At 39.8% G+C, this 25445-nt stretch overlaps 1 protein-coding gene across 4 annotated transcripts in view; it reads right to left on the reverse strand.

Annotated features, from left to right (window-relative positions):
• The window catches only part of stxbp5a (syntaxin binding protein 5a (tomosyn)), a 171195-nt gene extending 151033 nt beyond the window's left edge, over positions 1–20162 (reverse strand). For 3 of the 4 annotated variants that reach the window (XM_041805185.1, XM_041805186.1, XM_041805182.1), the window contains exons 1-2: positions 19644–20162; positions 17478–17575 (exon numbers count right to left, since the gene is read on the reverse strand). In XM_041805185.1, the coding sequence (XP_041661119.1) occupies positions 17478–17575; positions 19644–19781 (236 nt within the window). In that variant the 5' untranslated portion in view covers positions 19782–20162. The remainder of the gene's footprint in view (positions 1–17477; positions 17576–19643) is intronic. The other variant, XM_041805184.1, reaches the window with a different exon arrangement.
• Positions 20163–25445: the final 5283 nt, after the last annotated feature.

Genomic DNA, 25445 nt, shown 5'->3' on the forward strand with positions numbered 1-25445 from the left:
GTTTTTTTTAAATCATAATCTAAGTAATCAAAGATGTCTGATCATCCTGTCAGGCAGAGCAGCACAAGAAGTTCCTGCCAGGTGTGTCAGGTTAGGTTATACCATAAGCCTTGAGAAAATTTTAGGAAGGCTTACTGGCATTAAAACTTGGGTACTGCCCAGTCCTAATGGACACTTCCTTTAAGCAGTGTGTTCCCAGTTGTATCCTGAATTTATCGAGGAAAAGCTGAGATTGTTGCATAACCACGTTTTGAAATAATTAAATCTCAGTTACTCTAATGATAAGTGGATCCGGTGGATATGTTTCGGGTCATGGCTTCTGTAAAGGGAAGCATATGACAATTAACACTTTGAAACCTGTTTTTCAGACACTCAACAACTTCATCCATCCATCCATCCATCCATCCATCCATCTTCTTCGGCTTATCCGGGGTCGGGTCATGCTGGCAGCAGGTCAAGCAAGTCAACCCAGACATCCTTCTCCCCTGTAACATTTTGCAGTTCCTCCTGAGGGATTCCAAGGTGCTCCCAAGCCAGATGAGATATAAAATCCCTCCAGCAAGTTCTGGGTCTGCCTCGGATTCTCCTCCCAGTAGGACGTGCCTGGTGGACCTCCACAGAAAGGCGCCCAGGAGACATACTGATCAGATGCCCGAACCACCTCAACTGGCTCCCTTTGACGTGAGGGAGCAGCGGTTCTACTTCGAGATCCTTCTGGTTGCCCCAGCTCCTCACCCTATCTCTAAGGCTGAGCCCAGCCACCCTCCTAAGGAACCTCATTTTGACTGCAACAACTTAAATATGAAATTTAACAAGTTTAAAACAAAGCAGAACTGAAGCATAATCAGTTTTGACATAAAAAATTAGAATTGTGTTTTCTCTCAATCAATACATCTACTAAGCACTTCAAAACATTATGAGAAGCACTCCCAGAGTAGAAAATACTGTATAATTTACCAGATCAAAACAATCTAGCTTCACCTGTAGGCAAACAGTCTGAGCAGAGCCATACATCAACCAGTGACAGAGCTACATCCTCATATCTGAACCAATTCACCGTCTCCATCCCCAATGACACAGTGTATTTACGATGAGCCGTTCAAGCGTTGCTTCCCATCTATGGGGAGTAATTATTGCACAGATTGGTGACCTCTCTAGCATCCTTGCTCTGTCAAAACTCACACTCACTAACCTACTTCTTGGTTTCTATTATTTTTGTACCCAGACAGTGCCTTTTGAACATTAATTTCTGTACTCCTTTATCAATCCTTAATAAATGTAACAGTGCAGTCATTAGCTTCATTTATAAAAGAGCTAAAAGCACTCACAGTACCAGACAAAACATCTTTAGTATTCATCCCAAACAGCAGCCCTCGCTGTTAACCCCTCTCCAGGTCATCAAGATTTCTTGTCCTCCAATAACATTGCTTTCAGGTGAACAAAAATATCACGCAGTGTCCTGAATTGTGATGAGTCACTGAAGGAGGAAAGGCTATCTGTCTTTCTCTGCATGAATTTTAGGGGCTACTTTGCATGTCAGCATACTACTTATATTAAAAAAATATGTTTCACTTGAACTCACAAAGACACGAATGCAGGGCTATCATTCGTGGGAAGATAGAGGCACGCAGAGATAAGGGACAGCAAGCAAGAGGAGTAGAAGCTTGAGTTAAATGTAACCTAAATTATTGAAAAGAAGCAACATGACAGCACAACTTTAATCATCCAAAACCCAGATCCCATTTGGGGCTTGTCAAGGCTAAAGGACTTAAGCAGGACACGCTGTCAGGATATTGGACAGCGCGGAGCAGCAGCAGCAGCAGCGGCAGCAGCAGAGCAGCAGCAACTATGTTGTTGTGGTATTGATGCAGCAAAATTTGTTTTCCATTTCTAAGAAGCCATAGAGCAGAGAATGCTGAGTGCTTTTGGAGAGCATGAAAGATGGGACAGGAGGGGTCTTTATTAAGAGGATTTCACTACAATGAGCAGGTATACACACACACAAAAAACACACACACACATCATTTGGTCCAACACTAGTGTTAAGTTGAAGTGAACTGAACTGACATGAGAGACATGTCTCTGCAGCTCTCTCGTGACCTCACTACAGACTCGAGTTTTCTGAATACCATCTGGCAAACACAAGCTGACTCGTCCAATCCTACCAGCCGTCCTTTAAATGCATACACACTATTAAACTCTCTTCAAGCACAACAAGACAACTTTTTTCAAGCTTGTGTTAAAAGGAAAATGAGGTCAAACAGGTCGAGATACTAATTCCTCACAGTTCTGTGTGATGCCTCTCCTCTTTTTCAGTGTTTTATCACCCATATGCTCGCTAAATCCAAGCAAAAGAGTGGCACAGTCAGGATTTTTTGAACATCACTACAGTAGCACAGATGTAACATTTAGACTTGCGCTCTGTCAGCAAGGCCGCCCATAAGGGGGGGTGAAGAGGCCAGCTTCCTGGGGCCCTGCCAAATGGGGGCCCATGAAGGTCAGGAAGGAAATCATGACCCAATGTAAAGGTTATGTGTGGTAACAATACTTTATATTTAACCTAAATAACAACTGTTATCAAAGAAACAAACAAAAAATATATATACTCATGCTGTAGTACAATATAGCCTTTTTCACAATAAAACCCCCCTTTCTGAAAACAGAATTATCTGTTTGGTTTTTGCTAACGTTTACAATGTGGATGGTACATTGACTACACCATTTGGAACACAAATGTCAGGGTCCAAGAGAATCAAGCAGAAGGAACTGAAATAACTTCAAGGGAGAAATAATGAAATAATTTAAAAACAGCAAAATTGGCAATATGGGTTTAAAGAGGCAAAAATTGAATAAAAGCTGTAAAAATGGGTTAAGAAAGGTAAAAAAGGGCCAAAATGGCTGGAAAAAAATGATGAAAAGCAGATAAAAAGTAGAAAAAATTGTTTAAAAAGTGGCAAAAATAAGTAATGTGGACATTAACACCCAACAATATCTCAACATTCTTTTCAGCTCCAAAATAAAGTAAATGGACGGTAGCACCTTTGTTACTGGGAGAGGGTCCATTCACTGGGTTTTTCAGGGGTCCAGCCAATTCTGTGGGCAGGCCTGACTGTCACACAGAGTCGTCCTGATGTCAATAATAGTATTGGAAATGCCTCCATTGCAGCCTACAATCAAGTATGGGTAATACATCAGTCATAAGCCAATATATTACTAGACTTATCTTAAAGCCCAACCCCCATGACCCCTCAAAATGTTAGTTTGTTTTGGCGCGCCGGTAGTCGAGTGGTTAAGGCGCACGCCATATACGCAGGCGACCTGGGTTCGAATCCGGCCCGTGGCACTATTTCCTGCATGTCTCTCCCCGCTCTCCTCCCTGTTTCCAACTCTATCCACTGTCCTATCTAATAAAGGCAAAAAAGGCCAAAAATAAATCTTTAAAAAAAAAAAAAATGTTAGTTTGTTTTCCTCCAAAACAGTAGCCTAGCTAAAATAAAGTGACGTTAGCAAACAGCAAACATGCAATGCTGTTGTTGAGAGTTACATTAGATGAACCTATCAAAATAAATAGTTATACACATTTCTAGGCTATTCATGGAATTATAAAGTTTACGTTTAAAACAGCTAAACATGTAAAGGGAGCAGTCACCTATTTTTTTCTGTCAAAAAAAATTACCTGCAGCAACTAGCATTAGTTTAGCTTGTTTGCTGGTGTTCAGGCTTGTTTTAAGGTAAGTGTTGTTTTACAACAATGATAATATCTACTCCTTACAGGCTAAAATTACAGTGTGTTATTATCACACATTTAAAGACAACTCTTTCCATTCAAAAGTGTATTTAAATTAACACATAAGAAACACAAAAGAGATACGTTTTTTATGTTTTTCTTTGATGACAAGGGACAGCAGTTTGCATTAGTTCAGCTAGTTTCTTGGTATTTAGCTTGTTGCGGCATACAACAATGAACATCACTCCCAATCCATGCAGGGTAAAATGAAAGGCTTTTCTTTAAATTAAAACACTTACGCAATTAAACCTGTAAAAACACAACACAGAGAAGGGCTTTTTTCTGTTTTCGCTGATGACAGGGGACAGCACTTATCTTTAGTTTAGCTAGTTTCTAGGAATTTAGCCTATTTTGAGGTTGTTTAGGTCATTAAACAATAAAACCATCATTTTCAATGCATACAGACTTAAATATAGCTTATGGCCATTGTTTTTCATGTCTATAGTGCTGTGCAACATAAGCCAGACCTGATCAGCTTGAGAAAAGAGGACAGAGACCACAGGGGAACTGCAAGTTCATGGAGGAAACAGTATGTCAACAGCAGATTATTTTGCCTATTTGGGGTTGTTTTCTTGTAAAATTACGTGTTTTTTTTTTTTTAACCTCAAAAGTGAACCTTTCCTCATCAATGGCACCAGAGTATTTCTGTACCTCACTGACCTGCCAAGACTTTTTGCTCATGCAACAGGATGAGACATAATGTTGATAAAGTGAAGATTTATGATCGGGAGTCTGTGTTGTATTTTGAAGTTGACTGAATGCTTTTCACATTTTTCTGGCTGTTTTGATCACTCTGCTCCTTGGGACTGACGTGGTTTGGCAGTGGCCGGTAGCATCTCCAATGAAATGTGTATCTTCAATAAAGTGGAGCTTCAGAGACATGCTGGACCAGGACTGGAGTGTGGGCAGTGAAACTGCTTCGATTCACTAGAAAGGGCTCGATTTGCTCCACAGTACGATTCACCAGTGGATCATGGGAAGCTATTGTATGTGGAAACTGAAGGTTAGGCTACTATCTATCCTAAATACTAAAGTCTTAAGGTGTGAATTAGTATTGTGAGGCAAAAAATAATGTCTCAAGTTGTAGCTTATGCTAAACAAGAGATACAGCAAAATCTACAAATGCAATAAAATTTGACTTATGTATGAAAAATTTAAAACATATTTGACAAAAATATGTGTATTACTGCTTTTAAGCAGCAGAAATAGGATCTTTTTGGGGTACCTTGTCCTATGTCAGTTTCAGCACGTGCAGTACCAGTACCACTTAACTGTACTGAATTGCATTTAGCAACTTTATTACCATCCATCCATCCATCCATCCATCCATCCATCCATCATCAACCCATTATCTATACCGCTTGTCCTGTTTTGGGTCATAAAGTGCTGGAAATGATCCTAGATCTTACTGTATAATCTTAAAAACTAAACTATTAAGTATATTTACAGAGGAAAATAAGGAAAGGAAAGGTTGGGCTTTTTATTGTAAAGATTTTGAACTAGATGTTGATCAGAAATTGACCTTAATCTTTATATATAATGGGGAAAAATGTAATAACTGTATATTAAACTCAACATCCTGATGCACATCAACCCTTGGTTGAGTGTTTTGTTGCACCCCCACCTACACAAGGATGTATTCGATAATCACAGACATGAATGTTTCAGTCAATCACACATGAAACACACAGTCTACAGCACAGTGGCGGCAGCGGCAGCTCAACTCCTTTGATGAGACTGTTGCTGTCTCAGGCCGCCTCGTCTTTGCTGTGCCAAGCTCCAGCACATTGCATAACTGAGCACAGACACAAACACACACCACCCCAGGCCTGGTCTGCACTATGGAGAGCCATCTAGAAGAGTGGGCTAGCAACTGCCAATGCTAGGGAGCAGAGAGCAAAAGAATAAAATCAAGATGCAGCAAAACAGATAGAAGAATAAAGGAATAAACAAATGGTCTGTGACCTGAAAAGAAGCTCCCACACTCTTAGGCAATAAACTGGAAAAAGGAGCGTGACACAAACATTTTTACTGCTCCTGAAGATACTGAAGACATGCAAAATGAAGCGGGTCACAGTTGCAATCCATTACCATCATTCCAGACATATACATTACATGATGTCTACTACTGAAGAAGCCTTTAAGAATTCATCACATACATTTAAAAACACCAACTATCATGGTATGATTGAGCATTCATCAGGTATTTTACTGATGAAATTCCAACTTTTACATTCAGAAGCCCAGTCAGCAGGCATATTGCTCTGTTAGCTTTCTGCAGACAGTTAGTTACACAGCTACTGAGTGAATCACAAGGAAGATGGATGATAAAGATATGTCATAGTCAATCTGTTGCTACAACCAAAAGCTGCACAGGATCTCTGTCAGATACTGCAAAGCCAGCGTGTGTGGGGATGTCTGTGCAAAGTCGTCTCTGCAAACATGTGCACCACTGTCCGCCTGCGGACGTTTGTGTATGTTAGCACACTTTATTTGTGTGCACACATCCGCTAACATTTGTACAAGTCATCTCCCATCATAGGCCTCTGTGTACGCGTGCATGTGTGTGTGTGTTACCTCTGGCCCCTATCCTGATATTGTAACTCTGTTTGTGTGTGAGTTGTGCGTGTTTGTGTGTATATGTGCCCCCATTTGTATGTGTGAGTCCTATGATGTCCTCCGCCTGCCGATGAGATAATCTGGCAGAGCATGGAGTGACAATTTGATCTATTGCCGGCTCACAGGGAGTCTCTAAGTTATAGAGCTGCCATTTCTCTTGGCCACCACCAGTAAAGAGCCGCATCCCCACAGAGGCTGGCCACCACATTGTTACACAAACAGCTGGAGACCAGCTGACAAAAAAACACATGTATAAGTAAACAGATGTGCAAGTAATTTAAAAATCTGGGTATTGTCTGAAATCACTTGCTGCTACTTCTACTACCAAAACATGCCGCACTAAAGTGTGACAAACTACCGTTCTTAGCCACACAGCAATTGACTTCCCAATGAATCAGCCCTTGGTGATACATGAAAATCTCTCATTTTAAATACAAATGTCCAAAATTGGAATGACAACGCACACAATTTATTTGTCATCCATGCTTTCCCACTGTTCTGTTCTGTTCTCTTCATACAAGCCCAGCAAAGGTGGCCACTACACTGACCCCAACCAGAATGAGCAAAAAGGCTCCATCAGACTGGCCAAAGACTGGAGAATTAAATCCCAAGCATCCAGGGGTCAGTCTAATGATAGCAAAAGTGAATGGGTGATTATATATATATATATATATATATATACATGTAAATGTTTCTCTTACTGATTAGAATTTTGGTTGTACTTCACAGAATATTTATGGTGTCTCACAATTAATTAGGAAGAATAAGAATCCCCTAGAGTCATTAGCATTTCTTCATGTATTTTAGAGATCTGCTAACTGTGAAAGTTAGGGCTAACGCTGAAATAACCGTTAAATTTTTTGCTGGGGCAAGGAACCATGTATAGTCACTTTAGTGGACTTCCTTAGCCTCCCTCCTACTCTCTGTGGGACCAGAGCAATTTTTCTCAACTAATCAGTGGAGATCAGTCAATGTCATGGAAAGTGACATCACAGCACCCAACCAATCAGCAGTGGCCGAGAGTGTTTCAAACATCCCGTTTCCTACAGAACTTGAAAAATGCAGTTTTACGTCTCTTATGGGCCCAAACAAATGGCCCTAACATCATAATTAACATGATAAGTTGATAAATTTAAAAAATCATAAAGGTAAATGGAAGTGCTTTATGTAATAATAGATTTTGTTTGCGAAGGATTTCTTGCAGTTGCTGCAATTTTAGCAGGAACCACTCCTGGGCATATACCCATTTAGGGTGTAAAATGTTGTCTATGTTTAAACATTTTTCTAGCAACCATACTAATGTATTTTAATGTAGGATAACAGTACTCTGTAATGCAGTTGGCAATGCCACAGGTTTGTAAAAAAACAAAAAAGTGACTCATTGGAAAATTGTACAAATTTATAGAAATTTTCAAGGTATAATTGTCAGATGGGGGGATTTTTGGTCAGTTATATAACCTTATACCAGTTTTATTATTATCATATTATTATACTTACGTGGTTTAGATCAAATTTATTTTTGCTGTGACCCTTATGCATGCTTTAATTAACTTTTGCATTTTCTGGTGGAATTATACAGAGAAAATGCTGTATTAATAGTGAAATATGTGATTAGTCAGTTTACTGTCAGTCAGTTACTTAAATGACATAAATCAGGTTTTGTTTATGTTGAGCCATATCCCTGATAAAATTCATTCAGTTATTCAACCTTTCTTTTATTCAGAAGATACCTGTGTTAGAGTGCAGCATTATATTAATATGATGCGACAGATAAAAACTGGCTATTGGTATCTGTTCATGTCACATTATTTACAGGTGACCAGCTTTTGTCATCAGGGCAATTATCTGACAATTCTAATGTTAAAAACGATGCATTACTGCGTCCTTCGATGTTGTAACTCAAGCATTTTTATCATAGCTTTTGTTTAAAAAAAGAAGTCCAGAATTAGATTCTGATTTCTTGAATTCAAAAGACAGTTATCTTACAGGTTTTTCTGTTACATCTGACCCTTCATTTTGCAGATCCAAGTTCAGTTTATTCTTAAATATCAAGCATAGCGTTACTTTTTGCAGGACATGGAAGTCACATTTCAGTTGAAATCAGCTTATAGCCAGCTCTTGCTGCCATTCACAGCTCATTCTCTCAACAATGTCCAATAATTAAAAATTGACATCCCTCTCACTGATCCCTGCATCACCAATGCGGATCACAACACACCTCTGCTGGCAAGGCTTCACCTCTCCCAACCCCAGCCTCCTCCTTTCTAGCCTAAAGCTTTTGCTGACTTTTATGCTGCTAGGGAGTAGATTACTGCCAAACTACATTTCCTTTGATTTGAAATGCTTTGTCATAAATATATCTAGATGTATGTGGGTTTCCAGCAATGCACTACCTGGAAAGTCAAAGCATTTTGTTTGGCTAACCTATGGAGCAGAGCCTGCACCACCAAGCAAAACCATATATCCATTTTGTAATAAATGATCAGATTTACGATGTGCTCCAAAATGATTTCCAGGTTTCTTTCTCTACTTGAAAACTGTCTTTATGGAACTTCATTGGTGTGCTTTTCCTGAGTAGCTGAATGCCAAAAACATATAGAAATATAACATAATATGTCAAATTTCCCCTTAGATTAGGGTGCAGGCTTTAGTTAATTCAGTCTCCTTGTCTGGGGACTGATTTTAATGACAATCATTGTCACCTTTCATGAAGATTCATTAAAGCGTAACTTATCATTGATTCCCAACCTGGGGGCCCAAAGCCTTTTCTGCTGTGAGATTGTTATAATGAGATTTGCACATATTATCTAAAATGGTGTTAGCACACTAATCCCCCCCCCCCAAACGAAAAATTCAAACTAATTCCCATGAAAATGCCAAAAAATTTCAAAGCAACTTTCCCCCAATACTTCCAATGGAACTCTCCAAGATATACAAACATATCCCCCAAATCTCCATGAAGGTACTTAGGAATTACAAAGCAAATTCCCTGAAATATCTAAACAAAGTCCCTTAAATTTGCATGAAAATTCCTGAAAATGTCAAAACAAATTCCCCCAAGACTTCCAATGAAACTCTCTAAAATGTACAAACACATCTTTAAAATTTCCATGAATACAATCTCCAAGCAAATGCTCTAAAATTTCCATGAAAATTACACAAAATTCCATGGCAAACTTTCCAAGCAATCCAAGCAAATTCCTCACATGTCAATGGACCTTCTGGATGATTATCTAAAAAATTCTAATAGCAGAAATCATTACTATGTTGAAGGAAAGTAAAAATGTAATGTAATCAAATGTGCATGCAGGGCCTTAAGAGGTTCAAGATGGTTAAATGAATGCTGCATATAATGCTGGGTTAAAGCCACCTTTCTGTCTGTTCCTGTCTTCATATTAACACCACAACCTGCTGCTTGAGTTGTTTAACCACAGTATCATTGAACTAATGGCCAAAGAGGCTAATGTTGGCTCTGAGCCATGTGAAATAAGTGAAAAGTGGCATCTTTGCAACAAATTTAGTCCAGCCTATTCAAGACATAAGGGACAAGAGAATAAGGGCCCAGGGAAGGCTGATTCTGCTTTGTTCTTCTCTTTCACTTACCACTAACACTTTGTAACAACACACCAAAAAACAAGCTCTTTTAATTCAGCATCTCAGAGCATGGCATTTCTGCTTATTTTTAAAATTACACTGCTAATACAATGGGCGGCTAATATGCTTGGACTGCTTGCACAGCAAAAAAAAAGAAAAAAAACTGTTTTCCAAAGACGCTCACAAGATCTCTCTGCTGCTAAGATTTCGTGCAGAAAACAATTGACAGCAGAGTGTGTGTGCACTTGGGCATAACTGTCTCAGTGCATTACCACACACAGATCAATACGGATTCTATTCTTGGCCATTAGATGTTGAAGCAGGGGATAGCCTGCCTCTCTCACTCTTTCCCATCCATCCTCTCCCTTTCTCTCAGCCTGCCACCCTCCTCTATCCCTCCTTTTTTCCCCCTCCTCCAGACAACACCAAAGGGGCATTGTCATCTTCCCAGCTGGACGATGGAAGCAGCAGTGGAGTGAGAGGCGAGCATCAAACGCGAGACATTTTTTGGGGGGGATCACAGAAGTGATTGGCTTTTTGGCTGGAGGGATCAGCCGTCTCCTTTGAGGATTCACGCACGCATGCACGCAGACTAGCACACATATTCACTCACACCCATGTTCACAACATCCACAGACACCTACTGCTCCTGCTGTAATTTGCAGGCCTCCGCCACGCTGCCAGGCTGAGGCCCTTGATCTGCCACTTCCTGTAATCCTCTATGGGAGAGGGGTGCAGCCAAATTTCCTGGCACGCCAGCTGGGTAAATAAACACACACACATAAACATGCATTGACAGAGATTGCCGTGAGTTGGTGGGAACTGCAAAAAGATTGACCTCCAGGAAATAGATGTCTATTAGCAAAGGCATGCAAGTCTAAGGAGCCTAGGCTGCTTCAACTTAGACTGAAAAACTGAAAATTTATTTTTGTTTATAGTGTAGTGTAGACCAGACCTGAGCTACTATGATGCCAGCTGGCTTGAAAAAGTACATATTGTTTGAAAATTCATTAATTACTGTCATTTTGCTGGCCTTGACCAACAAGGGCTTGGGGATTGTTATCATGTCAGTACACTAATTTTAGTGGTGGTATAGTAGAGGTCATGTCTTAGCAAAGTACTCAAGATGGTGGGAACAAAGTGATTTCTGCAAGGAATAGGACTATCAAAATGCCAAAGTTTTGTGCAGTTAATGGCTGTGCCAACCGTTCAAATTGCAGTGGGGGAAAAAACAGTCCTGAGCTATTATTGAGTCCAGAAAGTAGTGACATATTCTGCAAAAAGTTTAGAAGCCCTCTAAGAAACAGCGTTAAACATGGATTAAAAACCTCCATCCAAAGCCTGGGCAAGCGTCGGCAGTCAATGCTCACATATGGTCTTGGACCCATGGTTCTCATGGTTCTCAACCTGTTCTATTCTGAGAGAAATCAATGAAAAGAAAGGAAGATTCCTCTTCATCACCTTCAGCCTTTCAAGTTCAGGCAAACCTGCATCAGATCCCAGAGAAATCTACACAGTGTTTACCCTGTTCTTGCTTGTGTTTTCATAGCTGATGTCTGTCCAGCCTCACTCATTGCAATGGGAAATGCATCTTTTTTTAGAGATCCAAATCATTTGGCTCAGCTCAGTAAGAGAGCTGGGGTCTCATTTATAAACCAATGCTTAGAATCCAGACTTAAAGTACACAAACCTCGGAAATGTTGTGCACGAAAGTAACTAAGATAAGTAAAACTGGGTCCATGCACAACTACACACAATTCTCTCTTTATAAATTTAGATCCACCTCAAAATGTTCACATGTAGATCTGCCTCCTGTTCCACTCTTAACACGCCTCCATTCAACCTTAAATGGTCAAATACAAATCTCCCTGTTAATGACAATGCATAAAAATGTGCCAAAAAAAATAACTTTTTTCCTTGAGCACCAGTATTGCTGCAGTTTTTACCTGTGGAGGAAATGAAAAAATACAAATTTGATCAATGTAGTAAGGCTTTTATTTACTTTCTTACTCTAGTCATAGCTCCACTTGAACTATGGCTGATTATAAGAATATACTATGATTGCTGAGAGCTATCCAGGTTTTAGTTCCCCCCTTTACTCAATTATATGATTAAATACATGAAGGTGATAAATATATGCTCAGTGACAAGAAGACAAGGATTAATCCATGTGATGCAGACCCTGTGTCTCTATTTTGTACATCTTGCAGCAAAATGAAATTTATTCAAACAAAAGTTTGCCCTGTGATCACAATGAAAATTTTATATATTAATAATCAATACTGGCGCTATGTTCTGCAGTACTTTCACACTTCTTAGTGTTAGGATTCCTACATCAAATAATGACACTGAGGTTGGTCCACCTAGGATCAGAACGAATGAAGGTGAAAGTTTGACAACAAAACATATGGCAGGTTTTAAAAAGATAAAATAAACACATTGCATATAAGGAAGTAAAATATGGCTTGCTAGGTATGTGTAAAAAATGCCACTGCTAATGATGATGTGGATATTGGAATCAAGTTGTGTATTTCGTGAAATTAATAACCTTATGTGCAGCCAATTTCACTCTGCCTCTAAAAGGTTTAATATATAGGTCTGTTTTTTATAGATCACATACTTCACATGAGAAGTAGCGTACGCAAACTTTAGGCCCTGTTTTTTTCGTATGTAACATTTTAAAAAAAGATCACTGCTCTTATGGCTCCCAAATGGCTCTTCATTTAGTACCTTGTTGGCTTTTGTATTTGTTTTATATGACAAAAATGGGGGAAAGGGAAAATAGTGTTCAAACAAAGCCAGCTGTGGTGTGTTTGGCTCATTCGCCAAAAACACATCATTACTTGGACATTACCCAACAACACTGGTTTATTTGCTTTAAGTGACAGTTTCCATTAAAAGCATGATTAGGACAAAAAAGATGGAGAAACAATGTTAAAGGGGCACTGCTAACCTCTCAGCTTGGTCTCCTCAAGACTCCCTTCACCTTTCTAGATGTGTGGTAGGAAGTTTGGCAGGAGTTATTTGTGATATAAACACCCGGTAGACTAGTAAATCCAAGGAAAAAAATCTCTATTTTTTTACATGTAGGGATCATACTCAAAGATTGCTCTATGTGCAGGTCACTGTTCTGATATTGCTGCAAGTACACTGGTATTAGCAGTGGTATTGGTACTGCTTTTGGTGCAAAGATATCAGTATAAGGGTGCTGATACTGGAACAAAAACATTATTCAAAAACACAAGGAGCACACCTTTGCAAAAACTATGAGTCATAAATCCTCATTATGCCCTGTTTCATGCAGGTATCATTGCAATCAGATAAAGAGACGAGGCTGACTACACAGCAAACGACACACGAAGCGAACCAGCACCAAAGAATAGATGGATGACTCCCAATTCACCTTCCCCTGACTCTGATAAGACTCTATCTGATCCACATCACTCAAACAAGAGAGATCCCTCTGTTCATTCAATTTCAAAGTGGCCAGTTTCAGCCAGTAGTAACCATCTGACAGGATCACTACAGCCAGAGGGAGGACGCAGTTTTTGATCTCTAAGCTGATTGGTTACATGGCGTCTTTGGCGGTGTACAGCAGAGTTTACTCCGGCTGGATCTCATAGGAGTAATGTTCCAGCCAGCAAGACATGAGCCCCATTAGGCTTATCCACCAGCTCCTGCATCTGCCTTGATATAGTACTTTTACCAGAGGAGGGATTTCGTCTGCTATCTTCTAATACATTTGTCGACTGACAGAAGCTGCTGTGCTCTGGATGAAGAAATTCACGGTTACTGTTCAGGCTGTAAATCTCCAAGACCATTCAGAAATGTTAGGAAATAGATTTACATCTCTTCCATGTTCTCTACTCTGCTCTTATTACTGAAAAAAACAAATTCTGCAAATAGTGTCATCTCTTTATAAGTCTGGTAAGCAGGGCTCTATAGAGGACTATATGCAGCCATGAGTGTCTGTTTTTATCCTCACCATACCTCTGCAGGTGAACCAGGCTGAGTCACAGCCATAACTGCCAGCAGGTGGGTGCGAGGGACAGCCAGGCGGACAGCTCTTCATCACACCGTAATGAGCTGGCAAAGGTTGTCGGACAGGCAAGAGAACACATGGAGAACCTGTAAAAAGCAGCCTGACACAGGCAAGCTTGCGGGTGTTCTCTGAAGCTATACGGCTCCCTGAGGTGCCATTTCATCACAAGCTGTTGTCCCCGTTTGTCTAAAACGTCCACACATTGCAAGAAAGAAAACCAACATGAGCTACCTAAGCCACTTGCTTCGTTAGCAAAACTACAATATAAAAGTTCAATACACAGGTATGGACGAAACATGGATCTCCTAAAAATCAAGTCAGTCATGCAACATAAGCAGCTGTCAAAGGGGTCTTATTACACTGGTTGTATTATGAATAAAATCCAACAAATAAATTAACATTGTTAAGCTCACCCGGCTTTATCTAGCTTTAGCTATTTACAAATGCAGGTTGTGAGATTAAACATAATATCAGCATAGATTTGATTTGTCTTTGGCAGGAGACTGCCAGCTATTATACTGAATATTTGCACAGAGATGCTGTTACTCAGTATAACAGACTGGCCATGTCTTTGGTACAAGACTGCATGCTTTTACAATCAATGTAAGCACATATCTGCTGACATTCTTTGTAAAAGGCATGCTAATATTGAGTGTAAGTAAGACCACATATTTGGCAGGAGACTGCAAGCTTTCCAATATCTCAGCCTCAACAAGCAGAGATATGCTGATATTCCATGTTATAGTAAGGTCATGTCTTTGGAAAGGGACGGCAAGCTTTGATATTAAATATCAGCGCTTACATTCTGATAGTATAACAACACACTAATTTAACAACTGATTATGCATACAAATATTTTGATATTAAGTAAAACAACATGCTGATGGTGAATTTGACAGCAAGCTAATGTATCTGGAACATCACTTCAAGCCTTAAAACAAAATGTCAGTATAGATATTCCAATATTCAGTATAACAGTGTGCTGATAATCAATATAACAGCACGCCCATGTCTGACACAGATCACTGCAAGACTTGATGCCAAATATCACTACAAACATTCCAATACTCAGTACACCATGTTCCAAATTATTTTGCAAATAATATTTTTCTCTGATTTTCCTAAATAGTCAATGCAAATGACTTCGAGCATAATTCAATTTTATTGAACAAACCTCTCAATGATAACTATTTATTTTCAAAATAAAAACAATTAAAATGCACTGTTTCAAATTATTATGCACAACAGAGTTTTAAAAGATTTTATAGGTTGTAAAGAACTGAAAATGGTCATTTGTTGAATTTGCAGCATTAGGAGTTCATACTTATTGAAATCAAAAGCTATTTCAATCAAAAAAATCTTAACAGACCAAGTTACATGTTAAAATAGGAGCCCTTCTTTGATATCACCTTCACAATTCTTGCAGCCATTGAACTTGTGAGTTTTGGAGAGTTTCTGCTTGAATTTCTGCAAGATGTCAGAATATCCTCCCAGACCTGCTGTTCTGATGTGAACTGCCTCCCACCCTCATAGATCTTTAGCTTGAGGATGCGCCAAAGGTTCTAAATAAGGCTGAGTTCAGGGGAGGATGGGGGCCGCACAATGAGTTTCTCCCCTTTTATGCCCATAGCAGCCAATGACACAGAGGTATTCTTTGCAGCATGAGATGGTGCATTGTCATGCATGAAGATAATTTTGCTACGGAAGGCACTGCTCTTCTTTTTGTACCATGGAAGAAAGTGGTCAGTCACTTTTTGTACCATGGAAGAAAGTCAGTCAGAAACTCTATATACTTTGCCGAGGTCATTTTCACACCCTCAAGGACCCTAAAGGGACCTATCAGCTCTCGCCATGATTCCGGCCCAAAACCTGACTCCGCCACCTCCTTGCTGATGTCGCAGCCTTGTTGGGACCAAGGTTACTATAGGTTACTAAAACTAACTAAATAACTAAAAATAAAGTTTGAAAATTCTATCAGTTAACTGAAACTAAATAAAAACTAAGTTTTACCAAAAAAATGAAAACTAAAACTGTAGACTGCACTTACAAAACTAACTAAACTAAAACAAAAATAGAGAGAAAATACCCTTAGTTTTAGTCTTTGACACAACCAGTCTGACTGGCACCTAAACCCAAGTCTGAGGAGTGTAAAATTGCCTGAATTGGTTGGTTAAGACTTCACACAGTGTTTGTTTTATGTCTGGAGTTCTATTCAAACATAATCTTTGAATGAATAAAATGATAAGTGATGAGTAGCCTGTTTGACTATGTTTTTAAAAATGTATGATGTTCACTCAGCCCATGTATCTGGAAAAAAAACTAAAACTAACTCTTAACAAAAAAAAAAAAAAAAAAAAAAAAAAAAATGAAAAGAAGTATTTTTGCAAAATAAAAACTAAACTAAACTAACAAAAGAGCAGTAAAAACTAATTAAAACTAAACTAAAATTGAACACAGAAAGTGAAAATGAAATAAAATAATAACTAATGAAAAATCCAAAACTATTTTAACCTTGGTTGGGACATGGTGGCCATCCAACAACCATCCACTACTCCATCCATCTGGACCATCCAGGGTTGCACAACCGTCATCAGTAAACAAGACTGTTTGAAAATTTAGTCTTCATCTATTTCTGGGCCCACTTCAACCATTTCTACAAGCCTTTGGAGGATCCTACACCTTGAGGTTTGTGGGACTACAGAGGCTCTCAAAGCTTCAAATACCCATTTGGTGCTTTGTAAAGGCACTTTAGCAGCTGCTCTCTTAATCTGATAAATTTGTCTGGCAGAAACCTTCCTCATTATGCCTTTAATTTCTTCACAGCACAATGATCACGCTTAATTTTTTTGTGAAATATTTAATGTTTTCAGACCTTGTCCAAGGCATTGCACTATTTGACCTTTTACTGCAGCAGAAAGGTACTTTTTCTTTCCCATATTGCTTGAAACCTGTAGCCTGCTTAATAATGATCACTACAAATTTTTATATTGAATATCAATAAAGATATTCTAATAATTAGTATAACAGTGTACTGGTAATCAATATAACAGCATGTTCATGTCTGACAGGTCACTGTAAACTTTTATACCAAACATTAGTACAGATATGAAGTATAATTTCATATCCTTTAATTTTTTTGCTCATATCATTGCATGTGGCACTTTTTTCCACTAGGTGTTTGGACAAATCAAAGACCTTATTCTTGATGCAGAAGCTCAAAAGCACATAGAGAGTGTAAAGTGATTGGCAACCCATGAATTCAACTCCCCAACAGCCTCTAAAAATACCCTGAAATTCAACCAATGTATCTGATTCTGTCAGCTCAGACATCTGTTCGCTTACCTGCTGCTGCCTCCCAGGGATTTCAGGTTCCACACAGAATCTGCGACAGGCTGCAGGAACCTAAAAAAAGCTCAAATGCAACTGAAAGGATACAATCTGAGAGCGCCGCTCTGGGTGCCGATGGCAAGGATCTTCTGCACTGGGTCAAAAGCCATGGACGAAGGCTGATAGGGGAAGCCATGACGGACAGTCTGAGAGACGTGCCAGAGGATTTAAAAAAAAAGAAAAATGTGTTAGAGAGAATAACAATTTGCATTCCACAGCAAAGCGTTGTTTAGTGAAAGGATGTCGCACACGTTATTTTGGTAAACAAACGGCCCAGATGGACGTGGAAAGTGTTATGAAACAGAAATGTAAAGCCTGAAATTGCAAGAGACAAGAAAAAATGATGGGAACAAATTTGCTTTCTCTGCATGGCTACCCTGTCCTGTCTTGATATTTGGCTTCACATTTTAGGATCCTTTTATAATCATGGCCCTATTTTGAGATTTCTCCTCTCTTTTTATCTCCTTTTCCTTCTCTCACTGCCTCCCACATGGAGTCGTGATTACACTGAAGTCTGGGAAAACAGGGAAAAAAAACGCACCAGTTAAGGAGCGTTTGGTTATGATTTGTCGAACGGTTTTCCTGCTGCATTGAAAGGTGTTCCTGTTATAGCCGTCCACCCTCTGTGTATTTGTGTATGACTGACTGACTGACTGAGGCTTTATGGCATCAGTCAGCTGGTGGTGGGCTGTTGGATTTGTTTGCTTAGCGGCAGAAGGCTAAAGCACGTTACATAAGAAGCACTCAGTGCAGCAGAGACACCTGCCTTCTTCGCAGTGAAATGTTACTCAGTTTGTGTCCAGACAGACAGGGAGAAGGTCCAGGGAGGAGGATGGAGTCTTACTCACAGAGACTTGAATCAAATGCATGGTTTTTGATAGACATATTTTGTGCATAATGCTGTAAAATATTGAACATTTGGAATACTACCCCCTAAAACTCACCTTCAACACTCAGGTGTGTTGCCATATAAGTTATCTGATTGTGAAGTTTTACTTTTGGCAAATTATGTTTTACTTCTGTTACAATATTACAGTGTTAAACGTAAATATGCCCTTGCTTTAGACTTTAGACTTTTTTGGGCATTATAGTCTCAATATCAAACCAGGATCACAGTCATTTGACTTTTCTATGATTATTTAGTACAAAGAGATCATCCGAGCGAGCTACCAGACCTAAAGGTTGTGCTTCTGGACAAATTCCAACAAGAAAGGAAAATGCCAGACATTTTTCTCTTGCTACAAAAAAGAAAAGAAAAGAAATAGGCAAACTCTTGAGTTAAAGCCTTTGAAGGAACCCACAAAAAGTGTGTTTAGTAAATCAATAAAGAGCATACAGTGATGAATATAAAGGCCAAACCATTAGGGCATACTTGGGGCGATTTAGTTAGCGGGGTAAGATGTATCATGCATGGCATGTAAATTGCAAGCCTGTTTATTAACCCCATCCATTCTTGTGGCCAATTCAGGCACAGTAGGGCAAGCCAATTTTTTTTTTTCAAACAGGGCCCCACTCACTTCAGGCGCCATCAGTCCCCAATGGATCAATGATCTGGTGTGTGTGCTGGTGAGAGGGAGACTGAGAGGAGAGTGGGATGAGAGGTGTGCCTCAGAGAGGGATGCAGAAGACAAAAAGGGTGAAAGGCACACACTTGCATATCCACGCATATAAAGCATGGAGGTTTTGCTAATCCAAACAGATTATGCAAGAGAGGATCAGATTGGCCCAGCCCCTTCATATGACAATTCATGCCAGCAGTATACATGCAGCAAATTAATGTGTTTTCAATGAAGGAAATTCACTCAGTTGTTAAGTCTGAAATAACCAGTTGTTTGAGAAGATTGCAGAAGAATCGCATACATTTCAGGAACTGACTATTGTGTATTGTCCTGCAGCCGGAGCGCTCTAGTCACACAGTATCCGCATTGTAGTTCTGTCTGTAGCAGACTGCCTGCTATGCCTTAGACAAGCATAGAAAGCTTTCTCCAGACAGAAGTCAGAGTAAATGTTAGGTAAACCTTCAAGCAGCAGTTGATCGCTATACTTTGGAAGATTTCTTTTTGCACATACATTGATTGATTAGCTCACTTGCACCTGCCGTATCCTGGGATGGGATACACACAGAACAAACTGAGGGTGATAGAAAAAAAAGGGTGCATGCAAAAGAAGAGATTGAAATCAAAGTGTAAAATTGAATTTCTGAGTTTCGCCCACCTTGCAGAGCTGGAAATGCTCGGACTGGATGGTCTCCTGGATCAGATGGTTCTCCTGTGGCCCCACTTGGACAGTCGGGGTGGAGGAGGACACCTCTTTTAAGCCGTCCAGCACCTTCCTGATGTTAAACTTCTTCATTTTCACACTGCAGAATTTGACATAAAAGGGCTAGCCACTTTCTCTTTCACATGCGCACACATACACGCTCTCTCTCTCTCTCTCGTAATTTCCTTTTGTAAATCTCACATTTTAGTGCTTGTTTTTCAGCGCAGTGTCCATGCTTGAGAGGCTGTGGCGTGCACCGCACAGGTCGCTTCTTGGCGTTTAAAAAGGTCTATTTTTGGAGACGGAGTGCTGGAGGTTGTTGCTTGCTCGGGTGCCGTGCTGTGTCCAACCACACTGCGTCTCCGTGGCTTCGTTTCTTCTTCTTCTTCTGCTCGGCTTCCCTCCCCTGCGCCGCTCAGCCAAGGCGGAAACGCAGCGCAGTGGTGGTGTTGCTGCTGCTGCTGATGGTGATGATGACGCTCTTGCGCATGTCTGACAACGCAGAGGCTTCAACACAAATCCCGCCACCTTGCCAGCCTTCCCTCCCTCTCTCTCTCTCTGTCTCCTCCTTTCATCTGCCCCCAGCGACAACGCCCCCTCCCTCCCTCCTCTCTCACTCTCACGCACACATAGTAGGCTTTGCTCCACTGCACCTGGTGATGCTGCTGGTGATGCTGGGATGCTGCAGCGATGAGTGTCTGTTGAGGATGACAAGCACGTTGGCTGAAGGTTCAGTGGCATTATTACACCACTGCACCATTAGTGCACAAGGTTTGCCACACTGAAGCCCATCTCAAGCCTTATAGGTTACATATTCTGCAAAATACTTTTTCAGGCTTTTCTAATGAAAAGATTTGCCCCTGGCCTATCCACAATTCCCCCCAAGAATCAGACCCCCCCTCTCCACCTTTAAGAAAATGTTTTCTGAAACAAGCCATTCTCAGATTTTTCACTCATGATGTCATGTGGGGAGTTAGCCCCAACCCCAGGTTTGGTTGGCCCTTCCCACTTGGAAGAAAGTTCCGCCCTCCTCTCCTGATCTTCCTCTCAGGATCAGGAGAGCCACATCCAAAAAGCCACTTCCATTTCCTGAGAGGGGGCGGAGTCAGGCAGCTTGTTAACACTTAAAGCCACAGACACTGAAACAGCTAGTTCTAAGCAGGGCTGAAACAAAGATGTGCAAAAATCCAAAACAGCAGTGTTTTTTCCAGCAACAGACTTCACAGGCATGTTTTGGGGACCTCTGAGACCAATGTAAACTCGTCTTAAAAGGGTCAAATATGTGACCTTTAATATATGACCAGGAGCAGAAATGAAAGGTTCATTGTTGATTAATTTTGCAGATTTACCTTTTAAACTTCAGTCATAAAAAAGAAAAAATGTGTGAAATATAATTAAAGCTCCCATACATAAGCATATCCTGCAGGCCTGGTGTTACATGGTAAGCATTCAGGGAAAAGTGCATAAATCAACTCAACAGCTGAGCAAGCAATGCGTCTACAAGTATCCATGGAGACAGCCGTTTCCTGTGTATAGGGAGGATCCTATTCCACCTGTTATTTATATCCTCTTAATATGGAGAACCCTCCACAGCTGCATGTGTGACATCAGGGAGTAACACTTCAAAGTGAGGAGCTACTGAGTAAGGGATTGGTTTGGGGAAACCCATGACTGCTAACACTGGTGACATTATCCCCTGACAGGACTGGAAACATTGAATAAAGGGGCATGTCTAGATTTGTTTTGCCCATCTTCATTTCTGTTCTCTCTCTTTCACTTAGTGACCCGATCTACTGCCACTGTTCTGACATCAGGCCAAAACCTTCTATCACCATTTTCCATGATTATAATATTTTTTCATGAATCAGTGCTACGGTCCACCGATTACATCTCTCAGCGAGTTCAAAGCAATAACAGGCAAATCAAATTGGATTAAACTTTCAGTTATGGTTAGGGTAAAGGCTCATTTATGCTCTAAACTTGTAACGCATACCAATACGGATAGACCTTTCTGTCCGTACATTTCATCCTTTATTTTTTTTTTGTCCTGAGTTTATACAGATCAAATGCTGCACCACCACAGCCATGGGGGCAGTGTTGAGTAATGTGGTCCACAGTTCAACCCAGAGTAGCATAACATGATGAAGAAGAATCATTTGGAAAAATGCGGGAGCTAATCGAGTTTTCTTCAGTCTATAGGACAGATGGAGCAGCATCAAAGTAGCTCTGTGAGAGACAGCAACCTCTAGTGGATTAATTTTTCAATGGCCACTCCAATATAACACGCATTTTTTTAAAAAGCCAAGTAAACAGTCTAGCACTCTAATGCAGCTAATGTAGCTAAGGCTAAAGCTAACATGGCTATGTAGATAACAGCCCAAGACTGTACACCTTTAACAGTTTTGCAAACCTAATTAAGACATGCTTTAATCAGTAAAATAGCCATGTAGCTAACGTAGAATAAGCTAACTAAACTGCGTTAGCACATTAGCTTGTCAAGAACAGCAGGAGGTCTATCCATGGTTAAAATACTGCCAACTCAATGAAAAATTAACAGGCTTTCAAGCTATTGTCACAAACATCAGACATGCACATTTGTGACTAAACAAACTACTTGAAAATTAGTTGATTTTTCAGTGAGTTAGGAACATTTTGATTATGGATACATCTCCTGTCACCATTGATTTATATTCATCATCAGGTGCGACTCCACCTTTTGCCAGTATGCCAGTTGTCTGAAAAGTCCTGATGATAACTGTGACATTCATGTCTCCAAGGACCTTCAGATTATTTGGATTTGGAGTGAAATAAATCCTCAGTGGGAATCAGAGTCGTATGAAGTTTTCATGGTCTCCTAGACATGCTGTCAGCTCAGGTAAGGATCTTGCAGCCCCAAAGATCGACTCTGTGGCCCCCATCAGTTCTTTTTTTCTATCAGGCTCTGGTCGACCTGGACCAGCAGTCTTCATGTTGTACTGTTTGAACAACTTTATTACTGGTGATTGTTTCCCCTTGGAGATTAAGTGATCCGCTTCAGAACCTCAGTGCAGCTGTGAATGTTTGTAAGGTCACACATGAAAGTACCAGCATTGACAAGCTCAGCTGAGGCCGCTCATGCTCGAGCGACACTGACGTTGCCACCTGTTTCGGCTGTTTGCTGACATGCTCGTCTCCGACAGGTTGCCGCCGGCGGCAGCAGGGACGGGTGGGTGGGGGGGCTAATAGCTCTGTTTGCTAAGAGCACCTGATGCCAACTGGAGAATGTCCTAAAAAGGCCATTTCTGTGTCCACCATGACAGTGTATTGAACTAATCAATGCTGATTACATGAGTCTGCCTGTATGTGTGTCAGGAGAAGTCCTTTGTTGTTGGGCAACTTATGTAAAGATGCATGAAGGAAATTAAGATGCTATTGAACAAAAGGGCAGAAACAACTATGAAGATGGACCAGGAAGCAAATTATTAATTCAGTAATCGTACCAGGGTGGCTGAAGAACAATTGTTGCGCTGCTGATTTGCATAATGAACTGAAATTGACCATACGCACCTTCCAACCTCAACTGATATAGCCTGCTCCAGAATACATTACACAGGCAAACAAAGAGGTCCTTATTAGTCAGTCCTTGCATGTGTGTGAGTGAGTGATGTGGGAGAGGAGGAGGGCTTTTGGCCACTCTGACATCAGTGATTTAATTTAGCACCATTGTGTTGTGACCGAGCCATTCATCTGGCTGCATTGTGTGTTATATGTGTGTGTTGTATTTTCAGTCTGACTGCTGTGTTTGCGCTCTTTGATAAGGCTTTTCATGCAGTGCTGTATTAGTGTTTTTTTTCTTTTTGTGTAAAAGGCCTAAGAGCGAAGAAGGCAGGACAAAAATTAAAGAGGGAGGGCGATGGGAGGAGGGGTAAATTCCATGTAGTCACTGTGATATGGTTATATTAGTGGTTTTTCTTTTGTTTCTGAACTAAAATTGCAACATTTTTTTTTAATTTTAGTCAATTAATCAGAAAAAGAGGGATTAAAAATGTATGCAGATTAATCACACTCTTCCAGTAGCTTAGAAATTTGATGAAAACGCGTGCCAACAATTTCCTGTGCTTTTAGTTTTACTATTTAATCCATTTCAGGGATCAGAATCTAAGATTGATTACTAATAAGAAAATCTACCTTCAGTTTCCCCTCAGGTGCTGTCTGCCTCTAGTGATAAAAGCATGTGCACACATGCACACTTAGAGGTGCTGAGGTTCATCCAAACTACATTTACATCATACATTAATTGATGCATGTTAATACCACTGGAAAGCCTGTTTATTTCCCTTTTAAATGGTGCCACATTTGTAAGGAACATGCATTTGTGGGATGAGCAGCAGAGCTGATTATATAGGTTGGATAATAAAAAGGCATTCCAACGGTATAAGATTTACTACCAAGAAGCATTGTTACAACAAAGAAAGATCTACCAAACACAATTTTCCTTACTTTTTGTGCTAAGTAGAAATATTAATTGTTTTCTATTGTATAGTATTGTTTTACACTGCAGCATATCGTCTTGCATTGTCTCATACTGTTTCCATGGCAAAATTTTGTATTGCATTACATTGAAATATGTCGTAGCACAGCCATCATGATGAAACTGTATCAGCTACAATCAGTTTTTTAATCCAGAAAAGAATCCTGAGTTTAATGACTAACAATCTCTTGAGTTTTTTAAAGTTTGTATCGTATCGTTTCATTCTACCATCATAAACAGGCTGCACAACCCATGTCATTTTTTATCTTGAAAATCTTGATTCAGAACAAACAAAAAATTTCTAAGTTTCTTTAGAATGGGAAATTCATTCTAAAGGACAACTGAATATGAACCAACTAAATAAGGAACTTGCCTCCTAAGGATATTATAGTTAACTAAAACTAACTAAATAACTAAAACTAAAATTCAAGGATCATTTAAGTTGACTGAAACTAAATAAAAACAAAGCTTTACCAAAAAAACAAAAACTAACTAAAACTGTAGACTGCGCTTACAAAACTAACTAACTAAAATAAAATTAAAATGGAGACAAAATATCCTTAGTTTTAGTCTTTGACACAACCAGACTGACTGGCACCAACACCCAAGTCTTGGGAGTGCAAAATTGCCTGATCTGATTGGTTAAGACTTCACACGTGGTAGTTTTATGTCTGGAGTTTTATTCAAACATCATCATTTAATAAATAAATGATAAGTGAAGAGTAGCCTGTTTTAATGTGTTTTTAAAAATGTATGACGCTCACTCAGCCCCGGCATCTATCCGTAAAAAACTAACCTAACACTTAAACTAAAAAAGCTAAACTAACACGAAGCATTTTTGCAAAATAAAAACTAAACTAAACCAACAAACTAGCAGTCAAAACTAATAAAAACTAAACTGAAATCAAACACAGAAAGTGAAAACAAAATAAAAATAAAAACTAAAGAAAAATACAAAACTATCATAACCTTGCTGCCTTCACAGCTTTAATGTTTTCTCATTCAACACCTAAAGTGTTGCAGCTATGCAAACATGAAGATCTATTTGTAGTTATGCACATGAGCAGTGTTCTAATCCAGCACTAATCCCAGGTCAGAGGTCAGGCTGGATGAGCATAAATCACTTCACAATTGTGACTAACTCAATCAAGTAGCTACTGCAGCAGTGTTACACACAGTGGCCTTGCACAAATAACGAGCGGTAGAACATGCATGTTAACAGCAGTGTCTAGCTTATCAACTGACAT

Source organism: Cheilinus undulatus, linkage group 14 (genome assembly GCF_018320785.1).
Source record: "Cheilinus undulatus linkage group 14, ASM1832078v1, whole genome shotgun sequence".
NCBI classification, from domain to species: domain Eukaryota; kingdom Metazoa; phylum Chordata; class Actinopteri; order Labriformes; family Labridae; genus Cheilinus; species Cheilinus undulatus.